Raw genomic sequence first — 26539 nt, 5'->3', positions numbered from 1 at the left:
ACTAGTACCAACAAGGTGGACTAGTGGATTTACTAGTCGACTAGTTGAATAGTCGACTAGTTGCTTAATGCCCTAGTGCCCTAATTCACACCTGTAATTGGTTCAGACCGTATTTGACCTTTTGCACACAACTTACTGTATGACATCACCTCTCTCCCCCCACCCCCCTCTCTCCCCCCCACCCCCCTCTCTCTCCCCCCGCCTCAGATATACACCCGTTCGGTGATCGAGCCCCTCCTCCCCCCCTCTCCTCCTCCGACCAAAGACGCGGCCACCTCGCCCATCACCTCGCCCCCTCCCTCCTCCTCCTCCTCCTCCCCCCCTCTGTCTGCAGAGGGAGGGGCCAGTGCTAGCCCCGCCCCTGCCCCGGGCCCCTCCCTGCCCCGCCCGCAGGACCCCAAGACCAGGAAGAAGAAGATGTCCGACGAGGAGATACTGGAGAAGCTACGTAAGAGACGACACGCACACACACACACGCGCGTGTGCACGCACATAAACACACACATGCACACACACTTTTATACCATTTAAGTTGCCTGAAGAAGGTCGCAGGACCGAAATGTTGCTTGACTCTAAACAAAAGCTTTTGAACCAGCAAGTGGCAGTGTGCGGGCCTCTCTCCATCTCCTAAACGAGTACCATTTAAGTGGAAATAAAGTCAATCAGATATATAGTATAATATCGTTTTGCATCTTTGTGGATCGTAGGCCGAATAAATAATGGACCTTGATATGAAAGGAGTTGAAACCTCACCAGGATCCTGGATGGCTTGATTCTATAGCAGGGTTCCGCAATTCATTTTCCTCAAGGGCCATATTTTGACTAGGGTACCATGCTGGGGGCCTAGTCCGCACGCACGAGGTCGAGGTCTTGCCCTGAAAATTCATTTTCAGGGCAAGACCCCATTTGAAAGGGATGCCCAGTTTGACATGCATAGGTTACTGACCCCCATTTAATGCCATTTATATCTGGGACCCCCTCAAAAAAGAATAATTGGGGAACCCTGTTCTATAGGCTTTAAATAATTTATATAAATATTTTAGTAAATCTAATGGGGGGAAAATGAATGGCCGATTTTCAGTGCGTCCAGAAAATCACGCCCACTGCTATGCTTCATAAATGATAAAACAATGCCTCCGGCATGATCCGTCGTATAGCACGATGATAAATAGGTTGTGTGGGAGAAAAAAATACAAATAAATAAAACGGCGCTACTGGTGCCAGAGAGACACACTCCATATGCTCGTCGTCATCTGCAAGTCATTCCTTGATTCACTTAGAAACAGCACGGCTTTATTTAGCCTAAGTTCACACACCAGTCACATGGAACGGCAGAACATATAGCAGCTCCAGTCCAAATCTACCCCCTTTTGGTGTTATAAGCATACTTTAGCTATTGAAAAATAGCAGATCTACAAGCTCATAGCGCGGCACCGAGTGCCGCGCTACGAGCTTGTAGGTCTGCTATTTTCTTTTTAATTGCAAATCTTTGAATATATATTCTTTCAGAGCCAACGTTTTTAACAGAAAATGTTTGCTTCTGGGGGGTCCCTGGAACAACATATTTTCAGATTGGGGTCGGTAGCCAATTACATAATAATCTTGGGGGTCCTTGACATGAAAATGTTTGAGAACGACTGACATAGAAACATGGGGTTTTTAAGAAAACTGTCAGGATTTAGAACACATTTGTAGAATCGTCCTCAGGTCTAAATGCGTTAACGCGATGTGATGAGGAGAGAACATTGGAGTTTCTGCTTTGCCTTTCAGAAGCAGAGCTGCGTTTATAGGAATTTCACGGGGACTATTTCTTATAGTCAAATGCTAACGCTCTTAGCATGAGGAATTCTTGCTTGTTATTTCCTATACAAGTCAATGCCTTGGCTTAAACCATTCATTTTTTTTGGCAGATATACAAGCACACAAGCGCGTCACTCCATGCCACCCTATGAGCTTGTAGATCTGCTATTTTAGAAAAATCGTTCGAATTTGTGCAAATATTTTTGAATATATACATTTTTAAAGCGAACATTTTTTTAACTCAGGGTTAGGGTCTGGGGGCCCCTGGAACAAAATATGATATATTTATGGGGGTTCCTTGACGTGAAAACCACAATTTGATAATGCCTGTTGCAGTGGTAATGTAGATGAACAGACATTACCATAAAAAAACCATCATGCCCCAAAAGCTTTTTTATTCTTTTTTTTTTTTTAATTTTTTATTATTCATTTTATCTTTTGTTCTCTCTAAATAATATGCAAGTATGTATTTTCTTAAACCATGCCCCCACACGCTTCTACCAGACGTGCTAAGGTCCCCCTCTACTGGTAAGATCTGGATACTGCAAGTCTGGCTGTCCTCTCCACCGACTGACAGACCTGCTACAATCCACTGTCCCCCCCCCCCCACCATCCCCCTCCCCCCAAAAAAACCCTCACGTCTGATTGGTCTTCCACCCCATGTCTTTCTTTATATCCGTCCAATCTCTTGTGGTTACCGAGTGACTCGGTGAAATTTTGCCATATCTGAGTTATACTCTGTTGCGTGCCGCGTGGCGCACACACATCGCTGATCTACGAGCTTGCAGCGTGACGCGCAGTGACCTGGTAGATCGATCTGCTGTTTTCCGGTGTGTGTGTGCGACACGGGCACGGAACTACACAGGCCTATTCATACATAGTCCAGTTTTCGGTGAAGAGGTTGGCCACCGAAAACTATATACAACATGACGTCGCTGACATGGTCACCACCACCGCTCACACAACACATTCTCTCTGTTTTCACTACCGAAAAACTGGACTATGAATACGCCTTTTAAAGGAGAATTTCGGACTAGCTTTATTTGTAGTTGTTACGTCCCCACCAAAGAGGTCCAGGTGTTATTTTGTGCAAAAGTGCATTATTGGCTATTTCCCCTAATATAAGCCCTCAATGAGGGTTGGGTTTTTGTGCTAATTCGCTTATCTAAATAAGTAGTAAAGTGTGCCGCTTGGGATACTATTTACATTATGAAGAGAGGATACAAAAAAAAAGATTTTTGAGCGATGGAAAATAAGCGAATTAGCACAACAACCCAATGCCCCATTCAATTCAATGAAATTCAATTCATTGAGGGCTTATGGTAGGGGAAATAGCCAATAATGCGCTTTTGCACAAAATAACACCTGGACCTCCTTTGGTGGGGACGTAACGACTACAAATAAAGGTAAGAAAGCCTTCTAGCATGGAATTCTCCTCTAAGTATAAACCGCCTGGCCCTTGGACCAACGTGTGTTCCTGTCGTGTGCAACTCTCGCTCAACCCGAGAGGCCTGCTGTGTTCTGTTGTTCCATTCTGCTGTCCAGGCCATCTGTTTCTCTGCTTCTCCTTCTCTCTCTCCTTGGTATTCTGTTTCTCTGCTTCTCCTTCTCTCTCCTTGGTATTCTGTTTCTCTGCTTCTCCTCCTTCTCTCTCCTTGGCATTCTGTTTCTCTGCTTCTCCTTCTCTCTCCTTGGCATTCTGTTTCTCTGCTTCTCCTCCTTCTCTCTCCTTGGCATTCTGTTTCTCTGCTTCTCCTTCTCTCCTTGGTATTCTGTTTCTCTGCTCCTCCTTCTCTCTCCTTGGTATTCTGTTTCTCCTTCTCTCCTTGGCATTCTGTTTCTCTGCTTCTCCTCCTTCTCTCTCCTTGGTATTCTGTTTCTCTGCTTCTCCTCCTTCTCTCTCCTTGGTATTCTGTTTCTCTGCTTCTCCTTCTCTCTCCTTGGTATTCTGTTTCTCTGCTCCTCCTTCTCTCCTTGGTATTCTGTTTCTCTGCTTCTCCTTCTCTCTCCTTGGTATTCTGTTTCTCTGCTTCTCCTTCTCTCCTTGGTATTCTGTTTCTCTGCTTCTCCTCCTTCTCTCTCCTTGGCATTCTGTTTCTCTGCTTCTCCTTCTCTCTCCTTGGCATTCTGTTTCTCTGCTTCTCCTTCTCTCTCCTTGGCATTCTGTTTCTCTGCTTCTCCTCCTTCTCTCTCCTTGGTATTCTGTTTCTCTGCTTCTCCTCCAATTCTCTCTCCTTGGTATTCTCCGTCACTCACCACCAGACAAGCATGCTCCGTTGATTCTAAACCCAGTGTGACGTGCGTGGAATTCTACTCTTAATTCTGCTCTAGTGGGCTCTATGCATACACACCATTTTTGGAAAGAGCATGATGGGGCACCTTCCCTACTTCCTCCACAGGTGTTACCGATGAGACTAATGAAGGCTCTGTTCCATTCTGGTCAAACAGAGTGAGTGGGTACGTTTACATGAGGTCTTTCAACCCCTCTTAATTCCGAATAGAAGTTAAATCCTATTAAACGTTGTCATGTAAACACCTACAAAAACTTAAATCCGAATGAAAATGCTCGATGCGATTTAAAAACCATTCCGATGTCACTGGCCGGATTATTCCGATGTTGAATGCGATTGGCCGAAAGTTGGACTCATGTATACACTGCTTCGGATGTAAATTCATTCTGGTCTTTCTGAGCATGCTCATTTCCAAGGCGCTCCAACTCCAAGGCGCTCATATCCAAGGCGCGCCGAGGAGTTTGCACATAGAGCGCGTTATTTCGTGCATTTTGCAGATCCGAAATCCACAAAAAGAAAACGTGGAGCAGGCTGCAGCAGCAGTGGTGGTGATGATCCCCCTGATCTGTGAGTGTGATCTGTGAGTGATCCAACCGTCCCGAGTTGATGATCACTCTGATAATTTTCAAACATGTTTGATAGGCCTATAGGTTATATAGCCAGCCTATCTGGATGCTTCATGCTACTGTAGGCTAAGTGGGGGACTCACAGAAAGACAGAGGAGAGAGAAGAAATGCCGTCAGTCCGCTGTTCAGTAATTTCACACACACACACACACACACACACACACACACACACACACGACACACACCCCAAGAATACGCTATTGTCGCTATAATGTCCATCCTATCCCTTTAAACTTTTAGAGGCTATAACTTGCCTATTCCAAGTTGCAACCAAAACGTAATGAAACATAACGGCTTTGCAGTTTAATTGGGACACGTTGTCAGCCTGTAGATCAGCGCTTACTTACACAATGTAGGCTACGTGCATTGTGCAAAGACGAATCACAAATAAACCCAATAGCCTTGTGAGACGCACAGCGAAAAGTTGATAAATGTGATAAAAACGAGATGATCACCTTCCCAGCGGAGAAGGGGAGCCGCCGCGGGTGGGGAATAAAAGACGGTAAACATATACGCCCGCCCCTATCCAACCAGCAGCCTCAAAGCTAATGCAGAATGAAATGATGGGATTTCAAAGTATCGTCTTTCGCCTGTAATGTTTGTAGCCTATTGTTGAGACACATAATGAATGAACTGCCTATATGTTATGTGTCCAACAGATGGCGTAGTTTCACGTGAACATGTATCATGTCTTATATCACCTCTCCTTGTAAACGCTCATTCGGAATGACCATTTCCCATGTAAACACGCAGCAAAAAACATTACTTCGGATGTATTTTATTCGGAAGTATTTATTCGGAATGATCAGCCTGCATGTAACCGCGGCCAGTGTTAATGATGCTAATGAAGGCAGTGTGCAGGGTGCTGCTATTGTTGCGTGTTGTCTCACTGGAAACACTCTAGCTAACACTCTGCTACACCAGTGGGTCTCAAAATGTCCTTGAGTGGGTTCCAAATGGCCCTGTATGGGTGTGTAACTCTGAGAACATTGTTTTACACTCTCAGAGATATGAAATTAAAAACGTTTGAGAGCCACTGCACACTAAATGGAACAGAGCCTTAGTTACTATCATTGGTAACACCTGTGAAGGAAGTATAGGGAAGCGGCCCCGGAAGTAGGAAGAGGTATTATGTGTGCATAGAGCCTATATTGTCGTGTGTTCCACGCAGGAAAATCCACCAGTGTTAATTTATCCAGTCGTGGGACTCTTGAGACGTACAAATGGAGGTCCATTTGGTTCTATTTGTAAACGATCAGAGTTAAATTAGCCATCAGGATTTGTTTTACAGTGTGTCACAGTCCCAGTTCAGCGGTGATGTTCTCTCTCTGTGTGTGTGTGTGTGTGTGTGTGTGTGTGTGTGCTGTTGGACAGTTTGAGTCCCTCACTCGCAGTCCACAGAATGTAATGCTCCTTGTTGTTCTCGCTTCTTGACTCTTTTTCTTTGACTCTCCCTCTCTCTCTCCCTCTCCCTCTCTCCCCCCCCCCTCTCTTTTTCTGTTCTTCGTTCTTGTCAAATCCTCTATACGTTACTGTCTGTTGTTTTGAGTCAAAGTCAAATAACTCTGCTCACTCATTCTCTCTCTCTCTCCCTCTCTCTCTCTCTCGTCCCCCTCTCAGGGAGCATAGTGAGTGTGGGAGACCCCAAGAAGAAATACACACGCTTTGAGAAGATCGGACAGGGGTAAGTCTGTCTGTCTGCGCCCACCGTCGGTTTACTAGTGGGGAGCGTACTGTATGGAACCTTCTGATGTTGGCCTGTAGGATTGCACTAGTCTTGTGTAGACAGACAACCAGAGCTCTCCCTCCACCTACTGCGGGCGTCAGTCTGAAGTCCCCCAATAATCCGACATTACTAACCCCTAACCGCACGCGGAACCCCCGGGTGAGTCTTAACCGGCCACGTATGTCGACTAACGGGACGTCAGATTAACGCGTGCCCCCCACCCCCACCCCGCCTACTGATACATCTGCTGATGTCTAAGTTCAGTGAATGGCGGTGCTGACCGACCAATGGTTAAGGCCATGCAGTCATTAGCCATAGTAATGATTCGCCATGCAACTACGTGCAACTACTGTACTTGCAACCATTATTCCCAATGGCAGTTGTAAGAAGTTGCATGGGTGATGTAGCCCCACTATCAGTAGGTGATGGCAGGTCGACAGGAAATGGGAGCAGAATTGGGGAGTGGAATCGAACCCGGGACAGGGACTCCCATCAGAGCCGATATGTGGTATATCCGCCTAAAAGCCCAAACAAACCACACCGGTTGCAACTCCTTGCGACTACTCGCAACTCCTTGCAACCAAACGGTTTTAAGGTCAACCGCACCGATCAGGATTGGTTTTCAAAACTGTTCAGTGCATACTTTGAATTAAGATGTAGCCCCTATCAGTAGGTGATGGCAAAATGTGAAGGAAAAAACGGCGCCATCTTTTCCTTTGAATTTGCTGACGTGATTCAACAGTCTGTCTCCAGAGAATAGGCTACATGAATGAATTATTTTATCTGACGAGAACAATATCAGTGCATTAATGTTGTGTTTGTCCACAGAGCCTCTGGAACGGTTTACACTGCTATAGACATCGCTACTGGACAAGAGGTACAGCAGATGCATTCTCTCTCTCTGTGTGTGTGTGTCTCTCTCTCTCTCTCTCTCTGTCTCTCATGAAATAAAAATAAATGACTAGAATAAAATGTCCAATCTTAATGACTTCCTGTCAAACTAAAACATAATGTGTAATCACATCGTCAAGTAGCGACCAGTTTCAACCAATAATACGCTGACAAGCATCTGTCAATCACTCTTCCACACAACGGAGCTGTGATTCATCGTGGTGGACACTAGAGGGTGCTGCTGCTCTGCTGAATGTTATTCACCACTGCATGGTTTCGTGTGTGTGCAGGTGGCCATTAAACAGATGAATCTACAGCAGCAGCCCAAGAAGGAACTGATCATCAACGAGATACTGGTGATGAGGGAAAACAAGAACCCAAATATAGTCAACTACCTGGACAGGTACACAGACACATGCACGCACACACACACACACACACAGTAAAACACTGAGCCAGCAGGCGTCAGTCGCTGTGGCAACCATGTAGCATCTTAGAAACACGATGTATGGTTACCATGGTTACCTGTCCTGCTCAGACACAATGATGAAACTGGAACGCACGCACGGTTGGTGGTAGTATGGTCATCACCATGGGAACTAGCAGTAGAATACATGTTTAGTTTAGAAGCATCTTCGATAAACACGAATGGTCTCAGAGATGTCATAAAAGGATATTAAGGTCAAAGCCTCAAATCTGTGATTTCTTCAACTGGTTGGCTGTATGTTAGAATGACTACACCTAAACATCACCGTAACGTTTTCAGTCGTGATATCTTATTTCTTTCTTTATTTCATGTGAACTGTGTGTCGTTGCCATAGTTACCTGGTGTGTGATGAACTGTTTATTACTGTTGTCATAGTTACCTGGTGGGGGAGGAGCTATGGGTCGTTATGGAGTACTTGGCCGGAGGATCGTTGACGGACGTCGTCACAGAGACCTGCATGGACGAGGCCCAGATCGCTGCTGTGTGTCGAGAGGTAACGCACACACGCACGCACAAACACACACTAGAGTTCTCAATCTCTGCCCGAACCTCGGGCTCTGTGATTTTCCGTGATTTTCTTTTTTATTATTATTTTATTTGTATTTATTTTTTTAATTTTATTATAATAAAAATAACAATTATGTTGTTTGTGTAATGTATTTATGAGCTGAGCTGAGCTGAGCTGTAATGTATTCACTGAGCTGGTGAATGTTGGGGATTAACTTTTACAGTTTAGGCTACTATACTATGTGACCGGACTGTTAACTTGCCATATGCTTAAATGTTCTATACGACCATCGATTCATCCGCAATAGCTCGTTTTGGAAACGTCGGGGCTTAACGAGACACTGCTGTCTCGTTGAACCCAGCTGGGTGAATAACCTAAATTACCTAATCAACGTCTTTTGACACAACAGTGTCTACAGGCTCTAGAGTTCCTGCACTTCAACCAGGTGATCCACCGAGACATCAAGAGTGACAACATCCTGCTGGGGATGGACGGCTCCGTCAAACTCAGTACGTAACTCTGCTGTCCCTGACTACTGTATTACAGTAACATATCTGGATTTATAATACTAATATCTCAAATGTACCCATATTATATGCTTTACATGGGGGCAGGAGAAAAACTCATTTTTTTAGGCTTAAGAAGTTTGAGAACCACTTGGATTATGGCATAATATCTGGATTAGGATATTATGGATTACAGTCATTACACCATTGTTTTAGTAACACTGTTGTACATACTCTTAACCAGCAGAGGGAGCTGTGACTCTTTAACACAACCTTCATGTTAATCCCACTGACTAGCGGTTATGGAGGGAGAAGTATGGAAGCCCTTTGGCACCACTGAATCATCTGAAAATATGTTCTATTCGGACTTTAAATGATAACTATATACAGTATAACTATACAGAATTCAGGCCCTTTTGTTCAGAAACAGAAATCTCCCATAGAGAGAACCGCCTAAATAGAAAAGTTTCTATTTATTTATTTTTTATTATTTTTACGTCACTCGCCGGGATGCCTCCAGGGGTCTGTACTTGGTCCCCTCCTTTTGTCTGCACAGCGAATCTCCACGCGGAAAAGTCCAGATCTACAAGCTCACGATCCGTCGCAACATTAACCCATTTTGGGCGGGAACCCCTTTTGGTGTTTTAAGCATTATGTTATCATTTAGCTATTGAAAAATAGCAGACCTACAAGCTCATAGCGCGCCACCGAGTGGAGCGCTACGAGCTTGTAGGTCTGCTATTTTTGAAAAATCGTGAAAATGCGGCACACATCTTTGAATATATATTCTTTCAGAAGACTTTTTTTGAGTGGTGCAACCACTCCAAGGAACAGCAATGTCCGTGACGTTCAACTATGTTTGTGTGTGACGTTAATGAGCACCAGTACCAATGAGTACCAAAAGTGGCGCTGTTGTGCCAGAAACAGAGAGAGAGAGATAGTGCTGCACTGTTGCCTGCTAATGAGAGGGAGAGAGAGAGAGAGAGAGAGAGAGGGGGGGGGGGGGGATTTGCACCACTCAGTTCACACGGGTGTGATTCTTTTTTTTACGTCAGGTCAAAATGGGTTAACGGCACATTGTGAGCTTGTAGATCAGCTATTTCTGCTTGCCTGTTCTAAAGGGACACTAGTGTTCCAGTGGTTAACGCTCTCTCTCTCTCTCTCTCTCTCCCCCTCTCCCTCTCCCCCCCCCCCCCTCTCTCTCTCTCTCTCTCTCTCTCTCTCCCCCCCCCCTCTCCCTCTCCCCCTCTCCCTCTCTCTCCCTCTCTCCCTCTATCTCTCTCTCCCTCCCCCCCCCCCTCTCCCCCCCCCCCCTCTCTCTCTCTCTCTCCCCCCCTCCCCCCCCTCTCTCTCTCTCTCTCTCTCTCTCTCTCTCTCTCCCCCCCTCTCCCCCCCCCCCCTCTCTCTCTCTCCCTCTCTCTCTCTCTCCCTCCCCCCCCCAGCTGATTTCGGGTTCTGTGCCCAGATCACTCCGGAGCAGAGCAAGCGCAGCACCATGGTGGGCACGCCCTACTGGATGGCCCCGGAGGTGGTGACCCGCAAGGCCTACGGGCCCAAGGTGGACATCTGGTCCCTGGGCATCATGGCCATCGAGATGGTGGAGGGAGAGCCCCCGTACCTCAACGAAAACCCCCTGAGGGTAAGAGATGCTCCACTTCCGCTTTATATTTTAGTCATGATCAGAGCTTCCGTTGCTCCAGACTGTATGACGGAAGCATTTGAAAATGGTGGCAACAGTCTGGCCACGCTAGACCAGGGGTTCTCAACCCGTGGGTCGCGACCCCTCGGGGGGTCGCCAAATTATTTTAGGGGGTCCCCAAATTATTTTTAAAAAATAATAAAAAATAAAATATATTTTTTAAAATTTTATTTTCACGATTTTTCAAAAATAGCAGACCTACAAGCTCGTAGCGCGCCACTCGGTGGCGCGCTATGAGCTTGTAGATCTGCTATTTTTCAATAGCTAAATTATAACAATGCTTAAAACACCAAAAGGGGTTCCCGCCCAAAATGGTTTAAGGTTATTGTAGCAGTCAATTTATATTGGGGGTCGGGAGGGGGCCGGGCGGGGGTCCCGAGACGTTGCCAAAGCATTTCCGGGGGTCCCCGGCCAAAAACGTTGAGAACCCCTGGCCCTGCGCTAGACTACGGGTTCAGTGTCTTGCTCAAGGACACTTACTTGGACACAAAGCCAGGCGGGGCTCAAACCAGGGACCTTTCCGATTCCCAGACGGCCGACAAGCTCACAACAACTATTTCTCACCTTCTCACCTCCTTGGCTCCCCCTACAGGCGCTGTACCTCATCGCCACCAACGGAACTCCGGAGCTGCAGAACCCAGAGAAACTGTCGTCCATCTTCAGAGACTTCCTGAACCGCTGTCTGGAGATGGACGTGGAGAAGAGAGGCTCCGCCAAGGAGCTGCTGCAGGTATGTACGCTGTGTGCGTGTGTGTGTGTGTTTGTGTGCGTGCGTGCGTGCGTGAGTGAGTGCGTGCGTGCGTGCGTGCGTGCGTGCGTGCGTGCGTGCGTGTGTGCGTGCGCGCGTTAGGGCATTAAGCAACTAGTCGACTAGTTTACTAGTCGACTAGTTTACTAGTACCAACAAGGTCGACTAGTGGATTTACTAGTTGACTAGTTGATACATAAATAAAAAGTTTTTTTTTTTTTTTTAATTCCCGATTTTGTAGGCCTCAAAATCAGGTAGATTATAGTTATAGTCACTAATGTACACAGTTTTTAAATGTACAAATATTGATTTCCCCCCAAAATGTTTTTTTACATAATAGGTGGTTAAACAACTAGTCGACTATTACACTAGGCAACTAGTCAACTAGTAAAAATGACTAGAAGTGAATGCCTTAGCGTGTGCGTGCGAGAAATGGCGAGCATGCCACAGAGAGCTATGGATTGTATCAGGGGTTATGTAAGGACAGCGGTCCTGCCTTGTCAATAAAAACACATCTCGTGCTCGTGACTGAGTGAGAAATCCCTGGCCGGGGTCATGCTTATGGCTCCCTGCTTAATGGCACTCAGCATCAACGGGTTGGATTGGAGGGGGGGGGGGGGGGGTCAAATCAACTAATGAAATGATCCCCGAGCGCGGCACGGCTGCGGCTCACCGCTCCAAGAGATGGGTCAAATGCGGAGAACATTTCGCATACATACTTTAACCCATTTTGGGGCGGGAACCCCTTTTGGTGTTAGCATTATGTTATGCTTTAGCTATTGAAAAATAGCAGATCTACAAGCTCGTAGCGCGCCACCGAGTGGCGCGCTACGAGCTTGTAGGTCTGCTATTTTTGAAAAATCGAAGAACGACTGACATAGAAACATAGCTTTTTCAGAAAACTGTCAGGATGTAGAAGACATTTTTAGAATCTGATCTCAGGTCAAAACGGGTTAATGCATACATTAAAGTTTAATCTGGGGTCCTTGACCGGGAACAGTAGGAAATCCGAGAGGCGCCGTATTTTGTATTTTGTGGAAGTTTCATTTTTAGCTCAACCAGTCACTGTACTGTCACACCACTACAACGTGTACATGATTGCGAACGCAGTGAGCATTTACTATGAGACCCAGCAGATCACGTCTGTGTGTGTGTCTGTCTGTGTGTCACGCTGTAACACCACCCGCCCACCACCAGAGGGCGCAGCTGTATCACACACAAAAACACACACACACACATGCACGCACGCACACACACACACACACGCACGCACGCACGCACGCACGCACGCACACACACACACACACACACACAAAAATCTTAACTTAAAAAAAAACTTAACTTAAAAAAAAACTTAACTTAAAAAAAAAATTAAAAAGGAAAAACGCGCACACACAAAAAACTTAACTTATGCACGCACGCACACACACACACGCACGCACGCACGCACACACACACACACACACACACAAAAATCTTAACTTAAAAAAAACTTAACTTAAAAAAAAAAATTAAAAAGGAAAAACGCGCACACAAAAAACTTAACTAAAAAAAACTTAACTTAAAAAAAAACTTAACTTAAAAAAAAAATTAAAAAGAAAAAACGCACACACACAAAAAACTTAACTTAAAAAAAACTTAACTTAAAAAAAAACTTAACTTAAAAAAAAAACTTAAAAAGGAAAAACGCACACACACAAAAAACTTAACTTAAAAAAAAAATTAACTTAAAAAAAAACTTAACTTAAAAAAAAACTTAAAAAGGAAAAACGCACACACAAAAAACTTAACTTAAAAAAAAACGTAACTTAAAAAAAACCTTAAAAAGTACGTAATTTATTCTAATTGTTGTTATTGCAATTTACGAGCTGCGTTCGCTTCCCGCGTTTGCGCGTCTTACTTGTGTATGTACACCAGTCACTGTACTGTCTGACACACCACCACAACGTGTACATATATGTACTACAGTCACTGTACTGACACACCACCACAACATGTACATGTATGTACTACAGTCACTGTACTGACACACCACCACAACGTGTACATGTATGTACTACAGTCACTGTACTGACACACCACCACAACGTGTACATGTATGTACACCAGTCACTGTACTGTCTGACACACCACCACAACGTGTACATGTATGTACAACACCAGTCACTGTACTGACACACCACCACAACGTGTACATGTATGTACTACAGTCACTGTCTGACACACCACCACAACGTGTACATGTATGTACTACAGTCACTGTCTGACACACCACCACAACGTGTACATGTATGTACTACAGTCACTGTCTGACACACCACCACAACGTGTACATGTATGTACTACAGTCACTGTCTGACACACCACCACAACGTGTACATGTATGTACTACAGTCACTGTCTGACACACCACCACAACGTGTACATGTATGTACTACAGTCACTGTCTGACACACCACCACAACGTGTACATGTATGTACTACAGTCACTGTACTGACACACCACCACAACGTGTACATGTATTAGGGCATTCACTTCTATTCATTTTTACTAGTTGACTAGTTGCCTAGTTTACTAGTCGACTAGTTGTTTAACTACCTATTATGTCCAAAAAAAAGGCCTACAAAATCGGGGAAAAAATTAAATAAACTTTTTTCTTTTCTTGTCAACTAGTACCAACAAGGTCGACTAGTGGATTTACTAGTCGACTAGTAAACTAGTCGACTAGTAAACTAGTCGACTAGTTGCTTAATGTCCTAACATGTATGTACAACAGTCACTGTACTGTCACACCACAACGTGTACAACAGCAGTGGGTGGAATTAATCGTGGTGATGAAAGCTCCTTCTGGGAAATGAAATGTTCACTGAACGCTGAAACTTCCATTGACATCATTTGTGTTCTGTTTCCCTCTTCCTCTTTGCACCTCATGTCTCCATCCCTCCCTCCCTCCCTCTCTTTTCCTCTCCTGTCCCTCCATCCGTGTCTCTCTCTCTCTCCGTGCGTGCGTGCGTGTGTCTCTTTCTCTCTTTGTCTCTCAGCACCAGTTCCTCAAGGTGGCCAAGCCTCTCTCCAGTCTGACTCCTCTGATCCTGGCGGCTAAGGAGGCGGCCAAGAACAACCGCTAGACAACTCCTCTGTCGGCTGGGCTGCCATGCACTCCTCTGTCACACCTCCTCTCTCTCTCTCTCTCCTCCTCCTCTTCAACACTCCTCCTCTTTTATTGGTGGAGGGGTCCCGGTGGCTGGCCAATGGCACTGCAGGACTCTGAGACTCCCGTTGATGAAATATGTCTTTCACTAAGTAGCCACCGACCTCAATCCTTGACCTTTGAACCTTAGTTTGACTTTCCCCTATGCCTTGACACACACCCTCTGCTACGTGGAACATGAAAGACTTTCCATTTTGTTTTTTGTTTTGTTTTATTTTTTTGGGGGGGGGATTGAACCTTCGACCCCGCCCGCTCCTTCTCACACACTGGCCGACCGGCGTCATCGTTATCCTGTTTTGCGTAAAAGTTGATGTTTTGGTCGTTCATCCTACACTCCCCCCGCCCCCCCCCCCCCCCCCCCCCCCCCCCTGCCTCGGCCCCGCCCCCCGGCCCGGGGTGTGACAAACCCTGATTGGAGGAGAGTGCCTCACGGGAGCAGCCCATTGCTGCAAAGACTTGGCGGGAAAGTTTTGGGGGCTCGCGTTCAGTTTTTTGGGGAGGCCCCGTCTGTGAACATCACCGCACACCGCTGCAGACTGAGTTTGTGTGTGTGTGTGTGTGCGTGCGTGCATTCGTGTTGTCATTCATGCGTGTGATTTGTGTTCATTTTTAGGTTTTTTTGGTCTTGTTTTTTTTTTATTTGGGTTTTCATCCCAGTTTTATACCGGTCTTTTTTTTGGCGAGGGTACTGAGTTGATTGTAGCATTGACTACTGTAACTGTAAGTGGTCGACGCAGTGCTGATGACTTTGTGGGGTTGTGGTGCTACCGTCTGTCTCGTCTGCAGAGTGAGTGGTCTGTGTGTTATAGATTATTAATAATAATCATGATTATGATGATGAAATATTTGGCACACCCAGAGCCGTGTACAGACAGACAGGCAGACAGACAGGCAGACAGACAGACAGACAGGCAGGCAGACAGACAGACAGACAGGCATGTGATGTTTTTTTTGTTTTTTTTTGTTTAGAACAAGTTAATGTGCATTGCTGGACCAGTTTGACCTTTTGGTCCCCAAACTCCTATTGTTCAAAATGCTATGTTCAGTCACTGAACCTGTTTTGTTTCACATTTTCAGACCATAATTAATATTTGTGGAACTTAGAGGAGGTACAGGTTACCTTCAGGGTATACATACGGGATCAACATCTTGAAGAACCTGGTATACCTTTTCAAATATCGATATTGGTCCAGATGTCCAAACATCTGGACATCAGGACAAACCGTGTCTATACAAAGACGTCAAACTCTCCTACTTGTCATACGGAGAATATTGACTTAACCCATTTAGACCTGAGTTAAAAACATTCGCTCTGAAAGAATATATATTCAAAGATTTGCGCCACATTTTTACGATTTTTCAAAAATAGCAGACCTACAAGCTCGTAGCGCGCCACTCGGTGGCGCGCTATGAGCTTGTAGATCTGCTATTTTTCAATAGCTAAAGCATAACATAATGTTTAAAACACCAAAATGGGTTAATTCAACAATGCAATGAGTCGGTATACTGTATGTATCAGAGCTGGAATTTGTATTTTAAAAACAAAATCACACTCGTGTGAAGTGAGGGGCACCCACTGTATTTATACTGTTTGTTTGAACCGCTGCCCCTAAACAAACGATAAAAGGTCCATAGATGTGGCTGCCATATGAGGTCATTTTCGAAAGCCATGCTTTGTGGAGGCCAGCGCCACCTAAAAAAAAAAACACCAGCCACCATGCACTGTAAAAAGTTGATTTAATTCAGACTGTACAAATGAACCCTTGGGGTATGACCCCCCCCCCCCCCCCCAAACACCCCTCTATTAAGGACTCTGGGAGTGGGACACATTCTCCTGGTTCTGTGGGTTTCACACCCCCAAAAAATACACGATGTACAAGCTCACGACCTGGTCGCTTTGTGATCTTGTAGATCAGTGTTTATTTTTGTTTTTCTTGCCATACATCAAAGTATGAATCAGGCATGAGGGAGAGAATGCGCATGTGAATTAAACAACTTTTTTTTTTTTTTTTTAATATGGTACGTTTAAGAAGAATGAAATAAAAAAGAAAAAAACGCTACGAATGATGCTGAGGTGTACAGCGGGCAATACGTGAAGGATGCTCGATGCTTGTGTACGATACAGATGCGAAGAGAAAAGAATCATATCTCGATCCTATTTTGTGTAATGAGAAAACCTATAATTCGACTACGTTGGTACGATGCTGTCGGACCCCCTCCTCCATCTTTTAGTGTGTAGGCTGTACATGGTTCTATATGTTTAACCCATTTAGGCCTGACGTCGAAATAAATAAAAAGTCCTCTGAAAGAATATTATATTCAAAGATTTGTGCCACATTTTCACGATTTTTCAAAAATAGCAGACCTACAAGCTCATAGCGCGCCACTCGGTGGCGCGCTATGAGCTTGTAGATCTGCTATTTTTCAATAGCTAAAGTATGACATAATACTTAGTTAAAAACACCAAAACGGGTTCCCGTCCAGAATGGGTTAAACTGGAACAAGAAACCACGATGGGATGTACAGTACAGGTGCAGCCATTGGCTGAAGCTGAAGGTACAGGTGCAGCCATTGGCTGAAGTACCCACTTTTTATTGAATGAATACCCCTCACTTCTGCACCATCCCAAATTAGGATGTACCACTAAAGTCACAAAAAAATAATAACAATTTATATTTTACACAGTAAGATAATTCGATTTGGGCAAAAAGAGGGTATGCGTGTGACATCATCATCATACCCGGAAGTTATGCAGGAAGGCCTAGTGAGTGGCAAAAAACAACTTTCCTTACCGTGACATGCAGCCCCATACATCCACACAGAAAAGTCCTATCTGATTGACAGCCACATACATCCAAACAGAAAAGTCCTATCTGATTGACAGCCCCATACATCCAAACAGAAAAGTCCTATCTGATTGACAGCCCATACATCCAAACAGAAAAGTCCTATCTGATTGACAGCCACATACATCCAAACAGAAAAGTCCTATCTGATTGACAGCCCCATACATCCAAACAGAAAAGTCCTATCTGATTGACAGCCCCATACATCCAAACAGAAAAGTCCTATCTGATTGACAGCCCATACATCCACACAGTAAAGTCCTATCTGATTGACAGCCCCATACATCCAAACAGAAAAGTCCTATCTGATTGACAGCCCCATACATCCAAACAGAAAAGTCCTATCTGATTGACAGCCCCATACATCCAAACAGAAAAGTCCTATCTGATTGACAGCCCCATACATCCAAACAGAAAAGTCCTATCTGATTGACAGCCCCATACATCCAAACAGAAAAGTCCTATCTGATTGACAGCCCCATACATCCAAACAGAAAAGTCCTATCAGATTGACAGTCCATACATCCAAACAGAAAAGTCCTATCTGATTGACAGCCCCATACATCCAAACAGAAAAGTCCTATCTGATTGACAGCCCCATACATCCAAACAGAAAAGTCCTATCAGATTGACAGCCCCATACATCCAAACAGAAAAGTCCTATCTGATTGACAGCCCCATACATCCAAACAGAAAAGTCCTATCTGATTGCATTAAATTCATTTTGCCACTCACTTAGTCGATTTGCTGTGGAACTTGCACTTGAACAAAACGTATAGGTTTGTGATTCTGAATTTTCTGCAATGCCACATAATGGCATCACAGACGAAGATGATGAATGCACAAAGGCGGACTTCTACGATGGCTACCCCTGTACAGCAAAAACATCAACAACAATCAAAGATACAATTTCTCTGTTCTGTCTTTTATGATGCAAACAGCAATGTCATTGCCATATTTATTTTGTTCGTACCTTTTGGCCTTAAACTGATTCACGGGTGCAAGAGTACTTTTAATACAAGTCTGAAGGCCATGATGGCTAATGTTTACGGTGACAATGTACTGTATGTAGATGGGAACGCTGGGCAGAATCGACGTTGGCCAAATGGCTTTGAGGAACAAATCAAATGATGGGGGGTTTTGTGTATCCATTTGTTTAACAGTGAAGCACTCGGTTGCGCATAGCTCCAGTGGTTAGAATGTACTCTGGCCTGTCAGAAGTGTCCATGACTTGTATGACACCTTATCACTGTAGGCAGTGTTCATTTTTTTGTTGACTGAGGTTGACTTAACCCATTTAGGCCTGACCTCAAAATGTAAAAAAAATCTTCTAAATCCTCCAGTTTTCTGAAATAAATATTTTCACGATTTTTCAAAAATAGCAGACCTACAAGCTCGTAGCGCGCCACTCGGTGGCGCGCTATGAGCTTGTAGATCTGCTATTTTTCAATAGCTAAATTATAACATAATGTTTAAAACACCAAAAGGGCTTCCCGCCCAGGCCCAATGAACCGCACCAATGCAACTCCTTGCAGCAACAAACCAGTTTTAAGGACATGTCACACAAATACAACTCCTTGCAACAACAAACCAGTTTTAAGGACATGTCACACAAATACAACTCCTTGCAACAACAAACCAGTTTTAAGGACATGTCACACAAATACAACTCCTTGCAACAAACCAGTTTTAAGGACATGTCACACAAATACAACTCCTTGCAACAACAAACCAGTTTTAAGGACATGTCGCACCAATGCAACTCCTTGCAACAACAAACCAGTTTTAAGGACATGTCGCACCAATGCAACTCCTTGCAACAACAAACCAGTTTTAAGGACGTGTCACACAAATACAACTCCTTGCAACAAACCAGTTTTAAGGACATGTCGCACCAATGCAACTCCTTGCAACAACAAACCAGTTTTAAGGACATGTCACACAAATACAACTCCTTGCAACAAACCAGTTTTAAGGACATGTCACACCAATGCAACTCCTTGCAACAACAAACCAGTTTTAAGGACATGTCGCACCAATGCAACTCCTTGCAACAACAAACCAGTTTTAAGGACATGTCACACAAATACAACTCCTTGCGAGTTGCAAGAAGGAGTCACTGGAAAACACTCACTGTGCTACACACCAGTGGGTCTCAAACTGTCCTTGAGTGGGTTCCAAATGGGTCTGTACGGGAGTGTACATACACATGGAACCAAATGGACCCTTATGGGTTCATTTGGTTCCATTTGTACACTCTAAGAGTAATAGGGGTCCTTGAAATTAAAAAAAAAAAGTTTGAGAACCACTGCACACTAAATGGAACAGAGCCTTAATCAGTATCATCGGTAACACCTGGCCGGAAGTAGGAAGAGTTATTCTGTGTACATTGTCTTGAAATCAGGGATGTCCCGATCACGTTTTTTTTTTGCTCCCGATCCGTTTCCGATCGTTTGATTTTGTGCCGATCTGCCGATACCGATTTTTCCCGATCCGATATTTATATTTTATAGAACACGTTTATGCCATATCACAACAGTACAATATCCCAAATCACAGACGATATCCAGTCTGATAGCGTGATATAGATGTAATATTGATACTATAGGGATGTCCCGGTCACATTTTTCAGCTCCCGATCCGATTCCGATCATTTGAAAATTGACGTGATCGGCCCCGGATTTCCGATCACCCGATCCGATCGGGACAACCCTACTCGAAATGCTGCTTCGGTGTAACAGGTCCTTAACCCATTTTGTGCGGGAACCCCTTTTGGTGTTAGCATTACGTTATGCTTTAGCTATTGAAAAATAGCAGATCTGGCGCGCTACGAGCTTGTAGGTCTTCTATTTTTGAAAAATCGAAGAACGACTGACATAGAAACATAGCTTTTTCAGGAAACTGTCAGGATGTGGAAGACATTTTTAGAATCTGATCTCAGGTCAAACTCCCAGACTGGTCTGACCTGATTGGACAACAGCCCCTCACACATGCCATAGAATAGATAGCAGGGTGAACTGAAGACAGCTGCACTTCATCACAGGGACGGTTTGACGTCCTAGGGCGTTTCAAAAGAGCCAGCGTTGACAATAACGCTGTTACACAGTAAATTCCTCAGTGTCCGTGTATAGGCTATCTGTAAGTCGGAAGCCTGTGCAAATTATTCATTCTTCAAGAAACAATGCAGTCGATGAGTTATTTGCGTGACTTAACGGCCTTGACCTTCGCCTCAAAGCAGAGATCATTGACTGTGAGTCTCAACGTGTTAAAGTCAACAGCCAACTCTGACAACAAAGTATTGTCTTTGCATTCCAGGTCTGGTGGGGAACGTCTCTTCTTGCACATAAAGAAGAGGCTTGTAAACGTCAGGGGGGAAAAAAACGCAGCGGAAGTGTGCAGGGACCTTAACTCTCTGGGAGACATGTCTGTGTGTGTATCAGTTGTTTAAAGGACCACTTCACCACTTTTCAACTTCTCTTCCTATAATGGTCCTAACTAATGTTCATGATAAAATACCACCATTTTTTCATACTCAGTCTGTGTCTCATGGCAGTTCGGACACCCGTCCACCAGTGACATCATCATTAGGCAGATTTTTTTTGAACAAGATTTGTTTTAAAATATATTTAGATTTGTATTATCGTGAGAACGATGGCTTCAACTTTTGCATTGCAACTTTTCAGGAAAAGAAAGCCTGTCGTTTCTATTAGCTTGGATTCACCATCGATGATGTCACTGGTGGACGGGTTTCCGAACTGCCCACAGCCTTCCTATGAGACACAGACTGAGTAGAAAACATTTGTGCCATTTTATCATGAACATTACAGTAGTTAGGACCAATTATAGGAAGAGAAGTTGAAAAGTGGTGAAGGGTCCTTGCACATAAATATCTTAGGTTCTCAAACTTAATTCATTTCAAAGATCCCCCATAACTCTGAGAGTGGACAAATGGAACGGTTCACTTTGTTCTCTCAGAGTTAGACATGTAAGGGTCCCCCCCCTGCTTTGAGAACCACTAGTAGTACTGCATTGTGGTTGACGGGCCCTGTACTTGATCACACTACAGCAACGCCGCACGAAAGCATCAAATGCAGCAGCCAGATGGCGCCACGTTTCGAGCTCGTAGACACGCTACTTTCTAAATTTGACTTGTACGACGGTTTCCCCCATCCGACAGAGACATTTACAATGACTTTCAATCGTTCCACTTATTATCCCATTTTGACCTGAGATCAGATTCTAAAAATGTCTTCTACATCCTGAGAAAAAAAATAGCAGATCTACAAGCTCGTAGCGCGCCACTCGGTGGCGCGCTATGAGCTTGTAGATCTGCTATTTTTCAATAGCTAAAGCATGACATGATGCTAACACCAAAAGGGGTTCCCGCCCAAAACCTAGGTGGTGTCACCTGGGAGCCACGGGCTGTCCTGAGCGCCGAAAATGATCTTTATGTCACGCAAAAAATATGACTGGAAGTGCCCTTTAACCTATAGGCACAAATGTATTTTTGTTTTATTTTATTTCTCCATAATATGGTAATAACGGGTCCATTATGGTTTCATTTAACACTCAAGAGTTAAAGATCAACAAGGGTCCATTTGGTTACCAACTCTCCCATCATTTAGCATAGGGGGACCACCTGGAACCCCCTCAAGGACCACTGTCTGGTGGTGCCCCGCCTGGACCACTGGTTGAAAACTACTGTGCTAACAGCTAGGCTACTGTCAATCACATTCACAAAGAAGTTGTATGCTGTCAATCAAAAAAAACAAGTGTATGAAGTTAATGTGTGTTGAATTGCGGGGGGAGGGACACACATCTCATTCTGCTGGTTATATGTTGTTTACAAGAAGGTGAAAACAAACAAATGCTGAGCAATCACTTTTAAAATAATTAGTTTTGACTCCGGTCTGAAAGTCATACTTATAAATGATTTGGGTTAAACACACACACACACACACACTAGCTATTGTTCCAACTTTGCAGATGATGTGACTGACAGCCAGTTCTAAGCATGCATGGCATTTTAGATTTTGGCAGTTATAGCCTACAAGCTATAGCTCACAGAGCGTCACTTTGTGCCGCGATGCGAGCCAGCTATAGCTTGTACGTCTGCTGTTTTTTTTAAAAACAAAAAAGGGTTACAGACTCCCCGATGACTCCAGTCACTGACTGAATCTCCTCGGTTGTTTTCAAAATGGTTTCAGTCACGTCATTATCTATACAGACATTCATAGAACATTAGTTGGTACGGTCCGGGACATGATAATGGCCAGTTAGAATAATAGGGGTTTTAGGGGAGGAGGGGGAGGGAGGAGGGGGAGGACGTCCAGGAAGAGATGGTACGTTCCTGTTAATTGAAGTCTTCTCTCGCTGTGTATCAGAGCCATACAGTAATTTATCTGTTTATAAGTCGTTTTGATTATTTGAACAACTCTTGGAAAAAAAAAAGGATGCCAATAAAAACTGTACAAAAAAAACATTTTGCGTGTGTGTGTGTGTGTGTGTGTGTGTGTGTGTGAAATGAAATGAAATCTATATTTACCCAGGGTATCTGGGCTAAGCTCAAGAACTTGTTTCCAGCCAGGCCCTGCTCATAGAACACATTTCATCGTAGTGGTTCAATGCCTTGTTCAAGGGCACTTCAGCGGTGGTAATTTTAACGTGTCGGACGGCTGATTCGAACTAGGAACCTTCCGGTATCAAGACCGCGCCGCTATCCGTTTGGCCATCGCTGCCGTGTGTGTGTGTGTGTGTGTGTGTGTGTGTGTGTGTGTGTGTGTGTGTGTGTGTGTGTGTGTGTGTGTGTGTGTGTGTGTGTGTGTGTGTGTGTGTGTGTGTGTGTGTGTGTGTGTGTGTGTGTGTGTGTGTGTGTGTGTGTGTGTGTGTGTGTGTGTGTGTGTGTGTGCGCGTTCATATTGTGTAGAATGTCCCATTGCAAGTTTCAAATGTATAAAAAGCTTTTGAAAATAGCAGACCTACAAGCTCACAATGCGTTGCATGTCGACACATTGTGAGCTTGTAGGTTGGCTATTTTCAAATTTTCAAAATATGTACATAGGGCTGAAGTGGTTTTCTAATAATGACTAAAAAAGTGACTAAAGTTTGTAGTGGAGTATTAAATGTACAATATTTGCCTCTGAAATGTAGGGGAGAGCAGAAGAAAGAGTATTGGAAATGCTCAAGTAAAGTACAAATACCTCAAAGTCGTGCTTACAGTAATACAAGTACCCTACCTACCGGTTGAGTAAATGTACTTTCCAAATTCCACCACGGCTCAGCGTTCTGTTATGTCAGCACCGCATGGCGCAGCGCGGCGGGAAAAAGCAGCCTATTGTTGTGGGCTGGTGTGTTTTGTTTGATGTGTCACTATATTGTTGGGGGTGAGCGAGCGAGCTGGGCCGGCGTGTTTTGTTTGTGTCACGTTCAGAAGAGGTACCACGTGTTGGATCAGCAGCACGTACCACAAGCGGCCGATTCATGCATGCTTTCTGTGGCTTAACGTTCACGAGCTACTTAGACACGGTGTGCCCACTACCCGGTGCCCACACCACCACCAGCCTGATTAGACACAGTGCCCGGTGCCCACACCATCAGCCTGATTAGACACAGTGCCCGGTGCCTACACCATCAGCCTGATTAGACACAGTGCCCGGTGCCTACACCATCAGCCTGATTAGACACAGTGCCCGGTGCCCACACCATCAGCCTGATTAGACACAGTGCCCGGTGCCCACACCATCAGCCTGATTAGACACAGTGCCCGGTGCCCACACCACCAGCCTGATTAGACACAGCGCCCGGTGCCCACACCACCAGCCTGATTAGACACAGTGCCCGGTGCCCACACCACCAGCCTGATTAGACACAGTGCCCGGTGCCCACACCATCAGCCTGATTAGACACAGTGCCCGGTGCCCACACCATCAGCCTGATTAGACACAGTGCCCGGTGCCTACACCATCAGCCTGATTAGACACAGTGCCCGGTGCCCACACCACCAGCCTGATTAGACACAGTGCCCGGTGCCCACACCATCAGCCTGATTAGACACAGTGCCCGCTGCCTACACCATCAGCCTGATTAGACACAGTGCCCGGTGCCCACACCACCAGCCTGATTAGACACAGTGCCCGGTGCCCACACCACCAGCCTGATTAGACACAGTGCCCGGTGCCCACACCATCAGCCTGATTAGACACAGTGCCCGGTGCCCACACCACCAGCCTGATTAGACACAGTGCCCGGTGCCCACACCATCAGCCTGATTAGACACAGTGCCCACTGCCCACACCACCATCAGCCTGATTAGACACAGTGCCCACTGCCCACACCACCAGCCTGATTAGACACAGTGCCCGGTGCCCACACCATCAGCCTGATTAGACACAGTGCCCACTGCCCACACCACCAGCCTGATTAGACACAGTGCCCGGTGCCCACACCACCATCAGCCTGATTAGACACAGTGCCCGGTGCCCACACCATCAGCCTGATTAGACACAGTGCCCACTGCCCACACCACCAGCCTGATTAGACACAGTGCCCGGTGCCCACACCATCAGCCTGATTAGACACAGTGCCCACTGCCCACACCACCATCAGCCTGATTAGACACAGTGCCCACTGCCCACACCACCAGCCTGATTAGACACAGTGCCCGGTGCCCACACCACCACCAGCCTGATTAGACACAGTGCCCGGTGCCTACACCATCAGCCTGATTAGACACAGTGCCCACTGCCTACACCACCAGCATGGGTTCCCAAACTGGGGTTCGGGGACCCCTATGGGTACCTGAGGGAGTTCCAGGGGGTCCCCAGCTAAATTATAGTTAGGAACCAAATGGACCCTTATGGCTCTGTAACTCAGAGAGTCAATTTTTACACTCTCACTGAGGGCAGTATTATGCGTGTCTTAAGTACCAGGTCTTATTACTTAACTTAAGACCTGGAGGCGTGGTCAATGCTGTTTGGCCACTCAGAATAGCCAAATGGCATTGATCACGCCTCCAGGTCCAAGTTAAGTAATAAGACCTGGTACTTAAGACACGCATAATACTGCCCTCAGAGTTCAAATAACATTGATTTTACGATATAAATTGGGGGTCCCAGAGATAGAAATGCGACCATAGACTGATGCATGTAAAACTGGGGGGTCCTTGAAATTAAAATGGTTGAGAATCACTGCTAGAGCCGTACAAATCTTCTCTTATGGGGGTCCCTGGCATATCTTTTCAAATGGGGGTCCGTGGGGCTAATTAGTGTCTATTTGGGGGTCCTTGATGTGAAAAAGTTTGGGAACCCCTGCTATAGAGCAGGGGTTCTCAACGTTTTTGGCCGGGGACCCCCGGAAATGCTTTGGCAATGTCTCGGGACCCCCGCCCCGCCCCCTCCCGACCCCCAATATAAATTGACTGCTACAATAACCTTAATAATAGAGACAATACACCATAAATAAATGCTGAAACCAGATATACATTAGGGAATGTGTATGCATGTACTATGTGTACTATGTAAACTCTTCATTTCCATTTTCCAGCCATTCAGTTGCAAGAAAAAAAAACGTTATTTTTATTTTAATAATTTGGGGACCCCCGAGGGGTCGCGACCCACGGGTTGAGAACCCCTGCTAAAGCATGAAGCATAATTGCATTGATGCAATAATGCCATAGGCATCATTGCATCAATGCAATTATGCTTCTGCACTGTCAAATATTATAGGCCAACATCTAGATGGTGTTACCTGACACTTATTTGACATTAAGGTGGGGGAAAAAAAGCCTGCATATAATTATCTACATCAAAACTTGCTGTCAAAAACAGCAGTGGACCAGCCCTGGTTAACCCATTTAGGCCTGACCTCAAAATTTAAAAAAAATCTTCTAAATCCTCCAGTTTAAAAAAAAATAGCAGATCTACAAGCTCGTAGCGCGCCACTCGGTGGAGCTTGTAGATCTGCTATTTTTCAATAGCTAAATTATAACGTTAATAATGTTTAAAACACCGCCCAAAATGGGTTAAAGTCAACAGCCCCATGCCGTCTATCATTGTCCTGCTGTGACGGGGACATTAACGCAGGGTCTCTGCACTGAGGTCATGTCCTGTCCTCTCTTTATGATGTCACCGTACCATCCCACTCCTTAGTAATGGGAATGGCAGGTGTGTGTGCTCACTGTACTGTACACTTTTACAGGCAT

At 45.1% G+C, this 26539-nt stretch overlaps 1 protein-coding gene across 1 annotated transcript in view; it reads left to right on the top strand.

The window, feature by feature from the left end:
• pak1 (p21 protein (Cdc42/Rac)-activated kinase 1) overlaps positions 1-16819 on the top strand; it is an 85722-nt gene extending 68903 nt beyond the window's left edge. Inside the window, exons 8-16 of the mRNA XM_079514387.1 lie at positions 208-448; positions 6338-6401; positions 7272-7320; positions 7625-7737; positions 8197-8314; positions 8739-8838; positions 10278-10474; positions 11127-11264; positions 14325-16819. Of these exons, the coding sequence (XP_079370513.1) occupies positions 208-448; positions 6338-6401; positions 7272-7320; positions 7625-7737; positions 8197-8314; positions 8739-8838; positions 10278-10474; positions 11127-11264; positions 14325-14411 (1107 nt within the window). The 3' untranslated portion in view covers positions 14412-16819. The remainder of the gene's footprint in view (positions 1-207; positions 449-6337; positions 6402-7271; positions 7321-7624; positions 7738-8196; positions 8315-8738; positions 8839-10277; positions 10475-11126; positions 11265-14324) is intronic.
• Positions 16820-26539: the final 9720 nt, after the last annotated feature.

This window comes from Electrona antarctica, assembly GCF_951216825.1.
Source record: "Electrona antarctica genome assembly, chromosome: 11".
In the NCBI taxonomy this organism is placed as follows: domain Eukaryota; kingdom Metazoa; phylum Chordata; class Actinopteri; order Myctophiformes; family Myctophidae; genus Electrona; species Electrona antarctica.
The sequence above is the reverse complement of the archived record's forward strand: the minus strand, read 5'-3'. Positions and strand labels throughout refer to the sequence as shown.